This window comes from Mugil cephalus, chromosome 17 (assembly GCF_022458985.1).
Source record: "Mugil cephalus isolate CIBA_MC_2020 chromosome 17, CIBA_Mcephalus_1.1, whole genome shotgun sequence".
NCBI classification, from domain to species: Eukaryota; Metazoa; Chordata; class Actinopteri; order Mugiliformes; family Mugilidae; genus Mugil; species Mugil cephalus.
Window position 1 is genome coordinate 13,354,343 of NC_061786.1, and position 17,495 is coordinate 13,371,837.

The 17,495-nt window shown below is 41.9% G+C and overlaps 3 protein-coding genes across 3 annotated transcripts in view; 2 read left to right on the forward strand and 1 right to left on the reverse strand.

Moving 5' to 3' along the window:
- The window catches only part of fancm (FA complementation group M), a 37,925-nt gene extending 23,100 nt beyond the window's left edge, over positions 1–14,825 (reverse strand). Inside the window, exons 1-4 of the mRNA XM_047610899.1 lie at positions 14,002–14,825; positions 13,723–13,895; positions 12,643–12,720; positions 12,364–12,522 (exon numbers count right to left, since the gene is read on the reverse strand). Of these exons, the coding sequence (XP_047466855.1) occupies positions 12,364–12,522; positions 12,643–12,720; positions 13,723–13,895; positions 14,002–14,692 (1,101 nt within the window). The 5' untranslated portion in view covers positions 14,693–14,825. The remainder of the gene's footprint in view (positions 1–12,363; positions 12,523–12,642; positions 12,721–13,722; positions 13,896–14,001) is intronic.
- Positions 453–10,701, forward strand: soul3 (heme-binding protein soul3). The gene is made up of 5 exons (XM_047610902.1): positions 453–1,086; positions 7,015–7,109; positions 7,997–8,138; positions 8,262–8,445; positions 8,593–10,701. The coding sequence occupies exons 1-5, from the start codon at positions 834–836 to the stop codon at positions 8,762–8,764; spliced, it is 846 nt and encodes a 281-aa protein (XP_047466858.1). The 5' UTR covers positions 453–833; the 3' UTR covers positions 8,765–10,701.
- A 783-nt stretch (positions 14,826–15,608) lies between the features above and the next one.
- iqcc (IQ motif containing C) lies at positions 15,609–17,495 on the forward strand. The gene is made up of 5 exons (XM_047610903.1): positions 15,609–15,776; positions 15,997–16,140; positions 16,223–16,538; positions 16,626–16,747; positions 17,293–17,495. The coding sequence occupies exons 1-5, from the start codon at positions 15,735–15,737 to the stop codon at positions 17,326–17,328; spliced, it is 660 nt and encodes a 219-aa protein (XP_047466859.1). The 5' UTR covers positions 15,609–15,734; the 3' UTR covers positions 17,329–17,495.

Consider the following 17,495-nt stretch of genomic DNA (forward strand, 5'->3'; position numbering starts at 1 on the left):
TATAATAATAATAATATAATTACAATATAAAAACTGTTTTTAGAGCTAGCACAGGATCAGTTTTGATAATCAATTAATATTTTTTATTTTTTCTGTCAATTAAGTATTTATGTTGCCTTTAGATTTAAAGAATAAGTTGAATATTTTCTGAAACAAACTCAGTTAAGGAAAAAAAAAAGACTTTTCTTGGACCACCGGGTTTAGTTAATAATAATTAAGGGAGCTCTAGTGGATATAACCGACTAAACCAGAGTTGAGCTGTAAAGGGTGAATAAAGGAGTTATTTATTTATTTATTTGTCGTTGTTGGTGTTGCTGTAGGATGGTTTCTCAGGTGAGTTGGGGGTTGAGGAAAGGGGGGGTCCCACCTATTTATTATCGGCGATACTGGGAGGGAGGGGGGCTGTGAGTGCCCGCAGTGTCACGTGGTGTCTCGGTCCGCCCTCTTCTCTATAAACAACGCTTTAACCTCCGGCTACTAGCAGACGAGCGTCACCCCACTGTGCACCAGCGAGGACGGCTTTTTCTTTGCTTTTAGCGAATTTAAAGTAAAAAAACCACCATGTCAGACGTAACGCAACGACGGCAAACATGGCAAAATGCGTCGTGTGGAGCGTAGTAGCGGCTGGTTTGCCGACCAGATCCTAATCCGGAGTAGTCAAGCACCGTAGCAGGAAAAAAAAAAAAAAAAAAAAAAAAGCGACTCGGACTTTATTTTTATTTTCAACAAAAAAAAAACGTAAAATTTAGCGACGGTGCATACACGTTTTTTAGCCTTTTAACTGGTTTGGGCAACCGTTTGAAGTATTTTATTAGCTAGAATTGAGAAGCGAAATGGACCGGGGTGGCTGCCAGATGAGTGGCGGCGGAGGTGGAAGCGGCGGCGGCGGCGGAGGAGGTGGTGGGAGCCCGGACCGACACGGGATGATCACCCTGGAGGACCTGGAGTCCTTCTCGGAGGACCAGTTATCAGACTCCGGCAACGGCAGCCTGGAAGAGGAAGGGGAAACCATGGAGGAAGACGAAGATCGACTGCTGCATTACTGGCAGGAGGTAGCCAGGGGACACCAAGTGGAAGTTTCGCAAGGTAAAAAAAAATATATGCAAATGATAATAATAATAGCAGCAATAATGATAAATAAGAAAACTCTAACCTTGTTTACTTGGCTAACAAGTAACGTTTAGTCTACAGACTTTCAGACTTATTCTTCTGAATATAGACCTCATTTTAGACAACTAACAACACTTGTAGGCTACTCAACTTTCTGAAGGCTTACCACCATGTACACTGACCTATTTTCCAGTGAGGCACATAGACACGTCCAGCTAGGACATTCCTTTCCCCTCAGACAACCACGTGCTTCGACTGTACATGTATTAGAATTGCGATTAAAAGCAAATAACTCCTGACAAATCAGCAAAAGGCCCTAATTGCAGGCAGGTTGTAATCCAAAGGACCAAACTGTTAGGAAACAACAATGAGGTTCACACACTCGCACAAGTTTGGTGCGGTCATGGGACCTCTAGGGAGCCCGGAGGGATTTCTGTTGAGATCAGAGCGTTAGCCGGTTTTAAATCCCTGTTATTTTAGTGACTGGATGTGTGCAGCATATCTGTGCAGGCTCCTGTGCATGTTTGACATTCTAATCTCCCCGACTCTACCTACACAACGCATATATTTGCAGATGTGATCCCGTGGCCCACTTTACGAAGTAAGTCATTTGTCAGCTGCAGATACTTTTGAGGCCCTTTGAGTGGAAACAGTTGGTAACTTCATACTTTTAATCTGTCACACCAGAAACTGGGTTGATGCCTTTCGACTCGCGGCCTTTCCGGTCGGTCTAATAAAGTTGTCGTGCAAAGTGTTGCTTGGAGATTTGACCGCTTCGCAGTCGTGCCAGAAAGCGAGAGAACACATGTACAGTGAGGTATAAGAGATAAGCTCTCAATTTATGTGTAAACCAGTGTTTGTAGGAATATAAAACACAGATTTTGCTGTAGTCAATAAGATCATGTCCAAATGTGTAATTTTCAGGCATAATCACTCACTTGCCAGTTTATTAGGTACAAAACAAATACAGTCTAATACAATCTTGCGCTACATCTCCGTTTATGGCCGCTATAATGTTCAGTTTATGTAGAAACACTGTATGAAGGTTGGTACTTCGACTGTATGTTTTTTTTTTTCCGAGGTGCTTTTATTTTTATTTGTTTTCTGTTTTACTTATATTGTACAAGTTTCACCTTTGCTTTCATTGTTGAATGTGTTGTGTGGTCCCCAGGAAGAGTAGCGACCACTTTGTAGAAGCTAATGGAGATAATAATAAAGACTAAACACCAATACAAACCCCAGCCTCCAAACTGGTGACACACTTTGAATCAGCAGCTGTTATTTTAAACTGAATACCATAACCTTCATGAAGCGAACCAGTTGGAATGCATTTATATATTGTTGTGCTAACGAAGGAGCTTGGTGTAATAATAAAGCAGTAGCGGGACGGTTAAGAGTAGTTCTGCTTAGAAAAAGAGCGGTAAAGCAGAATAGGTAGTTATCTGACATTTTGTTCAGTATTTGTCGGACATTTTGTGTCTTACGAGACAAAAACGGCATAACATTAAGAGTCCTGTCATATTTACTGGAATATAAGTTTAAGAAAAATAAAATAATGCGTGTCATCACATTAAACATACTCCAGACACTTTCCTCAAATGAAGCGATGAGTTAGTCAGAAGCTTTAGCCACTTATACTCTTAGCTGTATGTTAATGAATAAACTACATGTTTATTTTTCCTTCATAACATAATGGGAGATTCACATGTACACTTCACTTGTTTACTCTTTATTTACTATGTTGCTATATATATTTTTTTTTAGCTCAGTGTTGTTTAATAACTTCCATTTATCTAAAGTAGCAGCTCTGTTATCAGACAATCGTGTCCACTAAATACAATCACTCATAGAATCACAATGTTTTGCTTCCTCGTGCTGCGTGTTTGTGTCTTGGCTAAGACCGCAGCTTAAAATGCAGATATGTCTGGATTTGGAACTATTTGGCTTGATCTGTAAATGTAGGAGACAGAATATTAACAGAACAAGAAGCTGCATTAGTAGCGTTTCCTTTATTTATGTGTTCGCCCTGCTGGACGGGTTGAGGACTGCAGGTGAATATGTTGTGCATTAATTCCTGTGGCCGAGCCGACAGTCCATGTATTGATTTTTGTGATTTTTGTATCTGGGTGTGTGATCTATTTGCAAGCTCTCTGGAATGCAGTCAGAACAGCTCAAGGTTTCGTTCATCGACCTCTGAACTGCCCCGGTCAACCAATCGAGCCTGTGACACATGCTCCAAAACAGTCTGCGCTTCCAATGTGCTATGTAGAGTCTTTATATTTAATCCACAGTGGTTACATACCTTTGCAATGACTTCGAAAGTTATAATCACTTATTAAATTAATCTTGTGAAACGACACTTTGGGGAAAAAAAGGGGCGGTGTCTTCATTTCAGTCACTGATATTTCCATGGGATCATCTCTGAGGCACATTGCCATGACGTTATATTCTGTGAAAAGCGGTTCAATGGTTCACTCTGAAATGCCACAAATTCAGTTTTATTTTTTTAGTCGAATTACATTTCTGTCAACTTTTCGCTTCATGAGTTCGATATTTTTCCCTAAAAACCCAGACGTTGCGTTCGGCGGGAGACATCCACAACATTCATAAACTATGGAGCCTTCACTGCTAATCACAGATCTTGGATACACAGACCTGAACAATGGGCCCATTGAGCTGAGCTTAAGTTCGACATTTTAATTCCTGCTTCACAGTCATGAACGCTGTTTTTAAAACACACTTCAAATATGTAACTTTCCCTCCTTCTTATTAATTTCAACTACTGTACAGTAAATGTTTGTCTGTACAGGCCGAGGTCTCCCAAACCTTTTAAGGTTATGTCGCCTCTACACGTGACCCCCTGCTGCCGGTTTAATACATCTATAAACGTCACCCGTGTTATAAACTAAGCACATTTACCTTAAATTGTTTGGATTTCACATTTTGCAGTGAACTGGAATTTCAAGAAAGTAAAGGAAAAAAGAGCAGCATTAAACACAAAATGAATAGACTGGTTAGGCCATCCGTCATCTCTGTAGGAACACAGTAACGCCAAGTGGCACACGGCCTCTCTGTGCTGTCAGACCACAGTACTAATTGAGGATTTAAAACAAAATCACTTGCTGGGGGATTACCTTCCTAGCCTCTGCATGTACTGAGGTTGTGGCCTCACTACAATACAGTAGATTAGGATATAAGGCAAGGACAGAGTAAACTTCTTTACTCTAATGAAGATGGAATCGGTGCATGTGGGAGCTCTGCTCGTCATGCAGACTGCCGTACCTCAGGAGAAGTCGCCTATTGCTGCAATTTAAGACCCTCGTTTGGCGACCGTTAGCCAATGCGACATTTTCACATTTAATTCCATAAGCTATGAACCAGTAATTTGTCAGGGAACTTCCTTTACAGACCATAATTTCAATGTTGGAGACAAGCGTGGTATTATTTCTAGGGGACATACACAATGAGTAAAATGAAGTCAGAGGAGCAGATATGATTAATATATGTGGATGCATTAAGACAATCTAGGCTATAAACAAGACTAAAGTTATAGTCACAAGGATCCAAGCCAAAAGCTTTCTCAAATGACATCTGCAGTGTCTTTTTAATTCCACACCAGCGAGCACACAGTCAATTAAAATGAAAACAAGTTTGCATGTTCCGATTTCCATCAACATACACTGCAAGGGTTAAAATTAGAGGCCAGTCCACCCCTCACTACAGTGGGCAGGTGAAAGAGTATGATGACTTCCAAAAAACACAAACACACCTGGACAAACACACCTGGCATTGTTCCTCATGCAAAGAGGCTATGGGTTGGGTTCACAGCCACTTTGCATGCTTCCCTCCCAGCGCATTTAAAATATTTTTATTGTCTAATATGGAGCCACTTCGCTTGATTCTGTATGAAAAGTCAATTAGAGGTAATTATTGACTGCGGCGCAGTACTTCTTGTACAATATCCCGCTTCTATACACATGACATTATGTGCATTTGCAGATAAATAGATGGCACGCCCACTGGCTACTATAGAGATCAGAGTCTTCTGTTCATAGTCTGAGGTGAGGACGTGTCTACTGCTGATAATATGTAAAGACGTAGGTGCAGCATCAAAAACACAGGGAGTCCGCAGCAGATTTTAAATTAAACTTAATTGTAATTTGGTGAGAATATGCATAAAGTGATGTTGGTAAAAAAAAAAAAAAAAAATCATGAACAGAAGAGTTTTTAGAAAATTATCGACCAAAATTCACAATAAACCAAAGGGCAGTGGAACATGAGACTGAGTGAAAGTGGGACGTGACGACAAATCTGTAGTGATTAGATCTGGAGGTGCTGCCATAGAAACTGATGACATTTCTTGTACACGCGTGAAGCACTTGCCTGCAGGTGTGGATAACTGTGCAGTGTGTTTTCTGTGGCTTTCTAGTTCATGGCATATAACGCAAGTTGATATCTAAATATACACGTATCAACAACAACATTATGAAGCAAATAACACTGACCATCTTATGATAGTACAGCGTTCTGCTTGGAAACTTTTGGACCTGGATTTCTTGTGGATGTTATCTAAACATGTACCACCCACCTAGACCAGACCAGACCAGTCACCCCAGCCCCATAGCAATGACGCTCCTTGATGGCAGCAGCAGGATTCAGCCTGACACATGCACCCACACAAAAACAATTTAGGAACAACTCAAAAAACATGAAAAACCACTCTGATGCTCTGATCCACAGAATCCCTTCCCCCACTAACGACATCCCGATGACCTATGTCCACTCTCCGATGAGTCACAACAGCTTTGGACCCATAAAAGAGACCTACACAATATTAGAAAGGTGGTCATAATGTTATGCCTGCTCGTGGCCCATGCGTTAAGCCACTTCTCCTAATCAGGGACATGCAGTGTCACTTTGATCATGCTGACTGAGTTTCATACAGTTTTCACACTCTTGAGATGTTTCCAGTCTCTCTCCATCACACGCCAGCCCACGGCTCTGTTGGTTGTGAAATGATCAATCACGTAAATACCACAGGTCCCTCTGACCTAGTTGTCCTCCATGGTATTGATTGACAAATTGTGATTGAAATAGTTTCACCTTGAATGTCTTTTATTTAACGGTTCAACAGCATGAAGGCATCATTTAATTTGACAGCATCATCATCATAATGAAAGGAGTCTGCGTGTTTAAGCCGCTAAGATTTGTTCGATGGTGCATTTGTGGATGAGCTGTTGTCAGTATGGTCCATACTACATGTATTTTTAGTATGTGTAAAATAAATAAAATGCATAATAAACTTCATCTTTAACAGCCCTCATTTCCTATGGTTGGAAAAGGGCATTTGTGTAAGACACGACTCGCTAAGGAGTTGCTATTTAAGATGATACATTAAATACGGTGAAATGTCTTAAAAGAGTTAAAAAATGACGCTGCCGTTTCAAAACCCTTGGCTCATACTGCAGTCTGTCTATGTTATTACCAGTCTATACCTGGCCTTGGGCAGCTTTAGCCAACGTTCTCTCCATCAGCTCTAATAGACATTACTGTCTGCACCATACAGACGCTGTGCTCTTCCCAACTGGCACCATTTTCAACTTGGCAACTACCAACACTGCAAGCCAGCAGATTACTAGGAGTAATCTTTCATACAGACTGTGCACAAGATATATTTAATACACATTAGTTACCTTAACATAAAAGGCCGAAATAGTATCAAAATAAGAAGCATAATAGGCTAAAAACACAGGTTTCCATTCGTTATCTTTTGTTTTTGGTTGTCGGTGTCCAACATAAACACACCGTGAAGCATCTTCTGAAAAGGTTTTCACTTGTGTACACACACGCTTTCACTTTGGACCACGGTTTCATCTCCACATGTATGTTTTGTCTGGTTGACAGATATGGCAGAACCCATTCAACAGCTAACCAGCAACAACCAAGGACGCAGTCACAGAGAACACGTTCCTTTTACTCTCCTTGCACGCAAAGAGAAGGTATCGCACCGACTTTTACGTTGTCACGTTGTACATAAAAATGGAAACGCTGCCAAATCGGTGACCCAGTCACAAGAAAGCAATGTATCCACACTAGGAGCTAGACCTGCAGATGAAGACCACCTCAAGCTAGTCCGAAGGGTATCTGTCCAAAAAAACTTTTAACTTAATTGAGCTGGTTGCAGGTTTGTTTTAAATCAGGTATTTCTTTGACAACTGGGCACCAATTTTCATTTTATTACAGTAAACGAGTGACATCATCTACAGTCACGAACAAACTTCAGCTATTTATTTCCGACGTGGTGACTGTGCCACCCAGTACAAGAAGCTGTTTAAACTCCTTAGAGGACCGTATAAATAACGAAGGCTAATTGGTTTAACTTGAGTTAATTAGTTCCTTAACATTTGGCTGGAGACTCCAGTTGAACAAAGGACAATCATGGCGCCCTATTCTTGGAGCAGTTTGTAAAGTGGCAGCACTTTGACAGCAAGCAGGCTTCAAACTGTTGGTTATATATCTCAGCTGCCATGGTCCCAGTGCAAAGCAGTGACCACAATATAGTTCATCATTTTAAGGATTAATAATATGTTTGAAAGCTATAACTAAGAATTGTCTTGATCATTGAAGTATAGTAATTATGTCAACACTAGGCATCAAGTGTCATTTTACAGGTTATTCTAGTGAATCAAAATAAAAAATATTTATTGATAATTGGTAGAGTTAAAATTGCAATTGGTATCTTGTGGTGTATTGATAAAAGAGGTTTTATTATAACATAGCTATAGGGTTTTAGTTAGTTTAGTCACTGCATACCTTGACTTATGTTCATTTCAAGTAGTAAAGTTGAGTAAAGATGTGTTTTTCTCATCCGTCTCCGATTTTTCAGTGTGGGGAGCTGCTATATGAGAAACGCCAATATGAGAAGGGCAACTGGGCTTGTATAACAATGCGTGAGGACACTTACGAACAGAGCATCTGCTACGGTTTTATGAGGATAATGAGATACATCTGCCAGCAGAACTCCTTAGGTGAGTCAACAAGGGACTGTTTACACATTCAGTCAAGATCGTGTTCTGCATTATGTTTGCCAGTCGTATTCTCCGAAAACAAACATTCCCATGAGCCTGACTGTTAAGGTTTTCTTCATTTAGGCGACTACCTAGGCATGACGCTACCTATCGTGACAGTGGTGCGCACAGACGAGAATCATTCTGTCATCTCCCATGATGTCACCGTGGCGTACTACCTTCCTGTTGAGCATCAGGCCCAGCCACCGCAAGCTGAAGACAATGAGATTTTCATCGAGGTCTGGCCTGCCACTACAGTATACACAAGGTTAGTAGAGATTAAGAAAACCAGCACGTATTTTCTACTTCAGCTGAATGCTTTTGTTGGTACTGGCAACAAATATTGAGTATTTTCATTATTGAGCTATAGGGGCAGAGTTCATGCTCGGTCTGTTTTGTTTTGTTTTACCCCCAGAGGCTTTAGCGGCCCCACCAACGAAGTGACCATCATCGATCAGATCAACGCCTTGGCTGAGCTGCTCGACTCCCCAGACGTGTGTTTCAACGACTCCTTCATCGTGGCCGGCTACACCAACCCCGCTCACAGCAACCGCCAGAACGAGATCTGGTTCCTGGAGCGAAACTGAGGGACAGCTGGATCACACAGAATCCTACCTTCAACCCTTGAGCCTCACACAGACTCCCTCCTTCAACACTGCCCCGGCTCAGCTACAGCCTCAGGTGCAACATCATCTGTAATCACCACCGATACCTGAAACAACCACCAGCCTAGCACACTCCAGAACCATTGAGTTTTAATTTAAAAGAAAAAAAAAGCACAGCCCTTACTCTAATTTCAGTGATTTTTTTTTTAACTTACGTTTTAGATAGAGCTTCATTTCACCTGCAAGAACTGAACTTCTCCTTTGAATACAGATGCTTTACAGATAGCTCTCATCTCCCGCTTTTGACGTGAAGTCTTGAAGTCCTCTCCCGAGCACAGTGTCCTCACAGTCAGATGAAGTGGTTTTAAGTCTGCGCACTCTGTGAAGAACACAGTCTCCTGTCCTTTCAGAGGAGGGACGTGCAGCCTTATTGTGCTCCCTTCTTCTTTGTTGCACAGCCACAATGTCCGTCATTAATCTAGCTTGCCGAGGTGATTTCAACTCTGTCGCTGTTCATCTATTATTTCTTTATCCCTGGAGTGCACAATTCGCTGCAGGTTACACGTCTATATGATGCCAGTCACACTGCATATTGTGTTTCAACAATAAGTGCAATATTTATTAGATAAACCACGATCGACGAGCCGGTTCCTGGGCTGCTAACCTAACCCAGTGGAAGGGGTGCGTTCACTTGCTGGTGTCGCGAGTTAGGAAGAGGATCTGAAGCGCGTACCACTGCCCGACCGATCAGGAACTAGTGGCTTTAAGCATAAATAAGCTCAACACACCAATATTCAGACACCCTATGAACGTAACGCATTCATGTGCACGAATGTAATGCAGCAGGTAGACGGTGTAAACAAATGTCACAAAACCAAATGCTGAAAACTCACAGATTTTACTGCTGAATGACAATCATACAGTACTACATATATATATACACAGATATCTTTTTTCTTGGACAACAATGCAAAGTTATGCATTCCTCATGTTCAGAGTATTGTTGACACACAGGAGTCGTCGCCTACGTACCTCTTTGACATGTTCTTTGTACTTGCTACTCCGTGTCAGTTAGCGTTCACAAATGTATTGCAAATACTACTGCTGCTGAGTAGAGACGGTGCAACCAAGAAGAGAAGTAGAGCACATATATAATATCTCTACTGTGATTATATTATTTTAAGGTAAAAATAGAATTGTTTTAGATATCTTAATGTTCTGTCACAGATTAAAACGAGTCTATAAAGTGTGCATCTTCACTGTATTTCAAAACGTAACAGTGTCATGCAGCAAAAAAAAAAACAAAGTGTCCAGCTACACCTGGAGTGATGTAGACATGTTTATGCCCTGAAAGTGTACGTTTACTGCTTGGGTGCCAGTGAAATAAAAACTGGAAGTGAACTAGCCAAATCATCACTGTGTGAGGATTTTTTTACCAGGACAGTATCTGGGAAACGTTTAGGTAGATGCTTGTTGAAGCCTATCAATGAAAGTTCAATTACAAAGTTTGCTTCATCTTCTTGACTCTTCAAAAGACAAGTAAAAATTGACAGCTACGAAAGTTAGTATTGGGTAAGGAGGGCCGTCCAGTCTTAAAGTCAAGTAGTGTTATTGACACCAAATCCAAAGAGTTTATTTAGCATTAAATGATTGTAGCGTTCACATCATACTCTACGAAAACCCTTGCAAAGCCATGATACATGTAGGTTTGTTTTCCTTTAAAGAGCCTGGTTATATGGGAACATCAAGTGTGTGGATTTAATTAGTTCTCCTTTCTTTTTTGCTTGATTTCTTTATTTTATTTTTTTCAGTGTTTTGCAAAAGTGTGATGTACTGTGAAAATTTAAGTGCAAAAAAAAGAAAGAAAAACGAGCTACTGTGGTTTTCTTTGTTAAATAAAAAAAAAATATGTGCTTGTCTCCCGTCTTTTAAACTTCACTGAGGTGTCTCAACTCTTTCCTACCCCACGGTTAATACGAACCCATACATTATGCATTGCTAATGGGCCGACTGAGCAGTTTTCTACGTTTTTTACAAACGGGCTGTGACAACAGAAACAGAAAAACTGTAGCAGGCGTTGTTAACTGCGTCTGTAGCGACTAACAACAGAGATTATTCCAGAAAACACCCTGAGGGCAATCCTTGCTTTTTAAATAGGATTAAATGTGGCAAACCAAAAGTGTCACGCCCTTCTTGTGAAATGTATAGCGGTCTCACAACGGGAACTGGTGCTGAGTTACTGGAGCACAATTACAAGATGAGCTCTAACAAGAGGGATGCAGACACGCTACAGTTCATCAGAGAGCAGCCCACGGTACATAACAGTACGCTGTACAGCATCTTACAGAGACGCAGTGACCTGACAGGAATGAAAAGGTCTTTGATAGCTTTTAGGAAACAAGAAAAATGTATTAATAACAGGTGTCTGTGTGCAAATACTTTTACGTGGACACCTAAGCCCTAAATGACAGCATCAGTTTCCATTACAACACAATACAGGGTGTGAGCTTTATAATGGTTTGGACATGGTGGCCTAGAATGTAATAGACATGTACATGAAAAGAAAACCTCCATCCACACTCAAACCAAACCACAATCTGGCACAAAAGAAGAAAAAAAAGATGGGCAAACACTGGTCTCTCTACGACTCAGTTGGCCAAAAGTTAAAGGAAAGACAAAAAAAAAAAAACATCTCTCTGCATGACTGGTTCATTTTTCTGATTTATTCAGCAGTTATTAAATCCTGCCTGCATGACTGCAGTAATGCTCAATTTACAACAAACACTGGTACCTCTATTTTGGCAGTGGGGGTGTGGAGGTTAACAAGCTGGTTGAACACATCCTCCAGCCATGGGTAATATCAAGACAGTGTGGGAAGGGTTAAAGAATATATTACAACCTAGGAGGGTTGGGGGGGAAAAAAAGAAGAAAAATACAACGCGACTAAACTTTCTAATGCATATGTCACATTCCAGCTGTCCAGTCGGCTGAGACAAATGAAGTTCAGCTCCGCACTTACAGTAGAAAACACACAAGACAAGTAACCCATGACGAGAGGAGAGGGTCCGCTAATAATCCAGAACCGCCAGGTAAACCAGCACTAAAAGCTCGACCACTGAGTGAAACAGCATGCTGCTTTCAAGACAAATCAACCCTTTTAATAATAATTGACCCAGAAAGAACAGAGCAGCCAGTGGAAAGACATGTGATGGATGAGAAAAATAGTACAGCGGAGGCAAATTGCAACAATGGCCACAAGGGGGCAGCAAAGAACCAGAAATAATACGCAGAAAGATGCCAGTAAATAAAAGAAGACAAAAGTCACATGTGCTTGAAAGTCAATATCAAAATGTAACTGACGTGTGTGAAGATGGGATAATCAGGACAAATATGAATAAAAAAAGAACACTGTTTAATATAGTGGCCGTGGTACTAAAAGGAGCCATACTGTATGTGTTTGCAACATTTTTCTCAATCTCCACACTATTGGATGTCACTTCAAACACGTGTTTGGAGAAAAAGCTAAATAAAACTGGGAGGTGTGGGGGATGCAAATATGACAAGCCACTGCATGTGCCTACCTCCAGGTAGCGCGCCTGGTAAGCGGAAAGGACCTCACCCAGAGGAACCACCACTTTCTCCACGTTGCGCTGGTGGGAATGAGCCTGGATGTCCGGGCTCTCTTCTGAACGCAGCTCGATGTGGGCGATGAGCAAATTAGAGATCACAGACTGCACCGACTGCGGGGATAGAAAGTGTGCGTGTGTGTGGAGGCGGGGGAGAGGGATGTTATTTGTAGGTGAGATCATTTGAAACAAAACAGAAAAATGGTTTCCGCGCAGAAGATGTATCATTCTCACCTTCGCATCTCCTCCCGGGGTGGCACTAAGAGCCAGGATGCGGAACTGCAGAGTCTGGCTGGTGAGCTGTCTGATGACCTGAGCGTGAGAGAGGAGAAAGAATAAGACGGTGTTGACGATATGTTCGGATAAATAAAGGTGTTAGAATTCAAATCCCTGCTAAAGAACAGAAACTAATCTCTTTATCATAGAACACAGAATGTAATCTGAAATCATAATGTGAATATAAATCACAATATGTACTTAATTTTTGTAAAATCAACCGAGTGGCAATTTATACATAAAATAATGATATGCTATATGCTAATTTAGAGTAATCCAGTGAATTACCTCCCTGAGAAATTATTACATACAGCATACACCGACCAGCCACAACATTAAAACCACCAAGTGAAGTGAATAGCATTAATAATCTCATTAGGTTGTAATGTGCTTCTGGGAAACCTCACTACCTTAACATTATTGCAGACCAAGCAAAGCCCTGCGGCAACGGAGGAGGAGTGTTTCTCGCATCCTGGCGCCATGAAATAATGTATAAGAAATCTGATCTTGATCTATCAAACCAGTCTGCCTTTTGCTTTCTCATTGCCCTGTGATCCATTGTTCAGTCCTGTTGCAAACGTGCCCACTGTAAGCTTTTTCAGCAGCGGAAAGGTGGCTATACAGCCCCAATAAAAAAAATAAATAAATAAATGTGATGCACTGTGTGTTACGACACCTTTCCTTCAGAACAAGCGATAGCTTGTTCATCAGCTGCTTCAGCGACACAACTGTTGGATCAGGCCACACGTGTCAGCTTTTGACTCACGTGAATCAGCGAACCTCTGCTGTGTCCATCACATTGTCTCTGATTCACTGCTTTTCCTTGCATGGACAATTCTGACAGGTGGCAACAGTGAGACCCTTTTCAACGTTGTTGAAATCTTCAAACTTATCTATTTTCCCTGCCTCCAACTTTGACAACAGAATGTTCACTTAGTGCCTAACATCCCCCAGGTGTCATGAACAAGAGATAATCAGTGTCATTCACTTGACTGTGGATGTGTAAATCTGAACTGAATGCTAAGCCGTGCGGCGTACCTGACAGTAGGCATGGTTGCCCAGAGCTTTGTGGGCTTCATCGATCACCACACACTTGATCTGCTGTGCCGGGCAGGTGTCTCTGGATAGATCGTTCACCATGACCTGCGGCGTGAGGAAGAAGACACGCTTGGACTTCCACACCTCTTGTCTCTGCTTTGCTGCCGTGCTTCCTGTCAATCGTTAAGGTCAGACTGGTTAATAACGGCAAACATGGAGGAGTGTCATGGCTTTTGTGTGTGTGTGTGTGTGTGTGTGTGTGTGACATGATCATGTTACCTGTCAGCTCAGCCATGTGGGCCTGTGGGATCCCCATCACTTTATAACAGGCCTCGATCTGTTGGGCCACCAGAGGTTTCGTGGGGGCCATGAACACAATCTTCCCTGATGGATACCAGCGATAGAAGTTGTACATAATAACAGAGGCTATGAAGGTCTTCCCCAGACCAGTGGGAAGACACACCAGCGTGTTCTTAAACAGGGCAGCCTCTGATATCTTCAGCTGGTACTCCCTTATGGGGTAGTTAGTGGGGTAGATCCATACTCTAGCTGAGGAGCTGTCAAAACCAGGGAAGTCTGGATAAGTCTTCCCACATGACGGGGTTGGGGAGAGGGGGGTGTCATCCGTTCTTACTGGGTCTTGAAAACTGTTAACGTTATCAAGTTGTAGGCTACTCTCAGCTTCATAGGCAGCAACCACCATGAGGTCGTCGTCTTCATCTTCATAAACGGGCGTGGGGTCCTCTGTCCTCGCTTGGTCCTCTGATGTGCATGTGGACTTCTGACCATTGTCACTCCACAGAGAGCTACGAGGAGGATGCGTTGTACCTACCTGGGCAGTGGTGGCCGGGGTTGGTCTGGTCCGTCCTGCGGCCTTTTTGGCCCCCTTTTTCGGCTGAACAACATCGTTTTGTGGAACGGAGCCGCCCCACGTCTGGAACAACGTCCTCTGATTTGAACCGCCGCTCATTTTACTTGGCGTCGGTGAAAAACTTTAAAGAAAAAGTGCCATGTGACGTGCAGCTTCATTGCAAACTGTTACTGAACACACTGCCGCGAGGTCACTTCCGGTAGCGGGTTTTCCAAAACATAACACCGGTTTCATAACGCCTATGTTACTTAAGAGGATACACTTTGACTTTTTTGACTTTGTTTGCATGTTTAGCTAAATAGTAACTGTGTGACGATACGTCGACCCCAAAGATGGAAACGTACAATCATACAGTTAGATTCAAAAAAGGCGTGCTTTTATTTTGTAAGACACCGGTCTTGTGTAAGGTTCAGTTTGCTTGTTGGGAAGGTGGATGCGCGTTCACACGAAATGTTCTGCTCGCACCATGGAGGCAGTAAGGAGAGCCACAAAGACCAAAATTGTCGCAATTAGAGGTTGTTGGAGTTTTTGCATTGATTAAAATAATCAAATCTACCATGTTATTGTATTGATGTTGATGCTTTGTTGACAGATTTTTTATATTATATTATTACGAAATATTTCTTATCATTACCTTGATGGTATGCATAACAGGGAAACACATTCTACCTGCAGTGCACCCAGAACTCTAACATCTAATGTAGTTTTAAGACAAGGTATGTTCATCAGTTCATCATCATATTTGTTTCTATGTGATGAAGCTACTGGACAACGGATAAATAAAGTATATAAATAATATCTACGTAACATCTATCTATCTATCTATCTATCTATCTATCTATCTATCTATCTATCTATCTATCTATCTATCTATCTATCTATCTATCGACCGAATTTCACTCTAAATCAAAGCAGAGACAGTAGAATAAAATTAAAATCTGCACCAAAACTGCCACAAAGCACATGTAGTTATTTTCACAGTTTCATAATCTTCACCAGCGCGCTGTTTTCTGGGGGCGGACCACGGGGGGAATCTATTCCGACGAGGATACAGATTCTAACACAAGACCGGAAGTAAACAAACCGTTTGAGCTCAAAGCCCGCTCTCCGTGGAAGGAAGCGCCGTCGTGTTACCATAGCAATGGACAGAAGCAAATGGGAGAAGACATTCACGCATTTTCAGGTAAAACTCGTGTCCAGTTGCCACATTTTCAGTCCACGAAGCAGCACGCCGATTCTTTGTATCTACAGTGGCCTTAACCTATTTGTTTTAATAGTTTAACTACTCCGGCTAACTCTGAAAACACAGCTCTGAAAAGCTAATGCTGGCTATTGTTGTTAGCATCGACGCAGCTAAAGCGTATTCGCTATCGTCGCCATAGTTACTATTCCTTCTGTTCCAGGCACGTGTGCGCGGATACTTGGTGAGGAGGGAAGTGATTCGTGCACGAGAAGATTTTGAGGAGATCGTGAAAGAGATCGATGGAGGCTTGACACATTTAAAATGGACGGACGCGGTCATCTCGGTTCCCCACTTCACAGACACTGTAAGCAGCGACTACTGCCATGGCAGCGTAGTTTATTTAACGTATTAATACTTCCTCATATATTTACTTCATGTTTTAACAGGACGATCCGTATCCACGGCTGTGCAGCTCTGCAAGCAAGGCCTCAGATCCAGGAGTAGATGTCAGTGTCAGTCCCCACGGCCCAGCAGTCTTATCAGAGCAGAGAAGAGATAACTGGGTCCTGTCTGAGAAGACAGAGGCAGAGAAAGATGATTCACAAGCCTCTCTCTTTGGCAACTCTCTTGGAGTGAATAGAGAGGGGCAGAGGCAGGGCACCGTGGGGATTAAAGATGCAGGAGTGACGGAGAGCACAGAGTCCTCCTCCACCATCTGGAGCAGTTTGGAGTTAGATGTTAATTCCAGTCAGTCTAACAAAGGTGAGAGCTGCACGTGAAAGAGGTGCTATATTCACGTGTGTGCAAGTTGTGAATCTTATCATTTATAATTTGCAATCTCTCCTTCAGGTCCTCGGCAATACTGCTTAGCCCGAGACGTGCCCTGTAGCCCAAAGGCCCTGCGTCTCCATCGAAACACCCTGACCATGGAACTAGTCTGGCTCCAGCAGGCCATCGACAGCAGGAAAAATGTAAGATTTAGAAACATTTATTCAGCAGTAAGATTGCTTCTCCTGCAAGACAAAATACTTTCTGTGATTCCAAAACTAAGTCCTACAGTGAATAGAAAACACAACTTCTCCAACGCCAACACGAAATACAGTGTATTTCCTGTAAGTGTCTTATCAATTCCATCTCAGCATATCCTGAAGGGTGTAAAGCAGCCGACTTATACTTGAGCCTGTTTCCTCCTCCACCCATCGACTGTGTATTAAGTGCGTAAATCAAGAGACAGCGAGTTAAGGTGTCTGCACCCCTGTCCCCCACGCTGTGTTCTGTTTTCATATCCTTTGATTTATCTCTAATGCAGTTGTTTTTCTCATGACCCCAATATCATTGCTTCCATGAAGCAGCTCCAGATGGGAAGAAATGTGTGCAGGGAACACGCAATGAACAATAAAGATGTCTTTAACTATATATTGCATGCAAGCAGAATGTTTTTACACGTGTATGTGATCACTGTGGATAGCTTTCCAACATTAAACATTTAATGTTTGTATTCTCTTCTCCTCTACAGTATTTATCACTGAAGAATAGACTGAGTGTATCCTGAAGACACGACAGCTGTTACAAACTGGACTTCTGTTTATAATATGAGTAACTACACAGGAAAACAATTGCTTTCAAAGAGTATTTATTGTCTTTTATAATATGTGCTGTTACAAACCTGTAAATTCTGTATGTTAATGCAAAATATTAATAAATCTTATTTTTCTACAA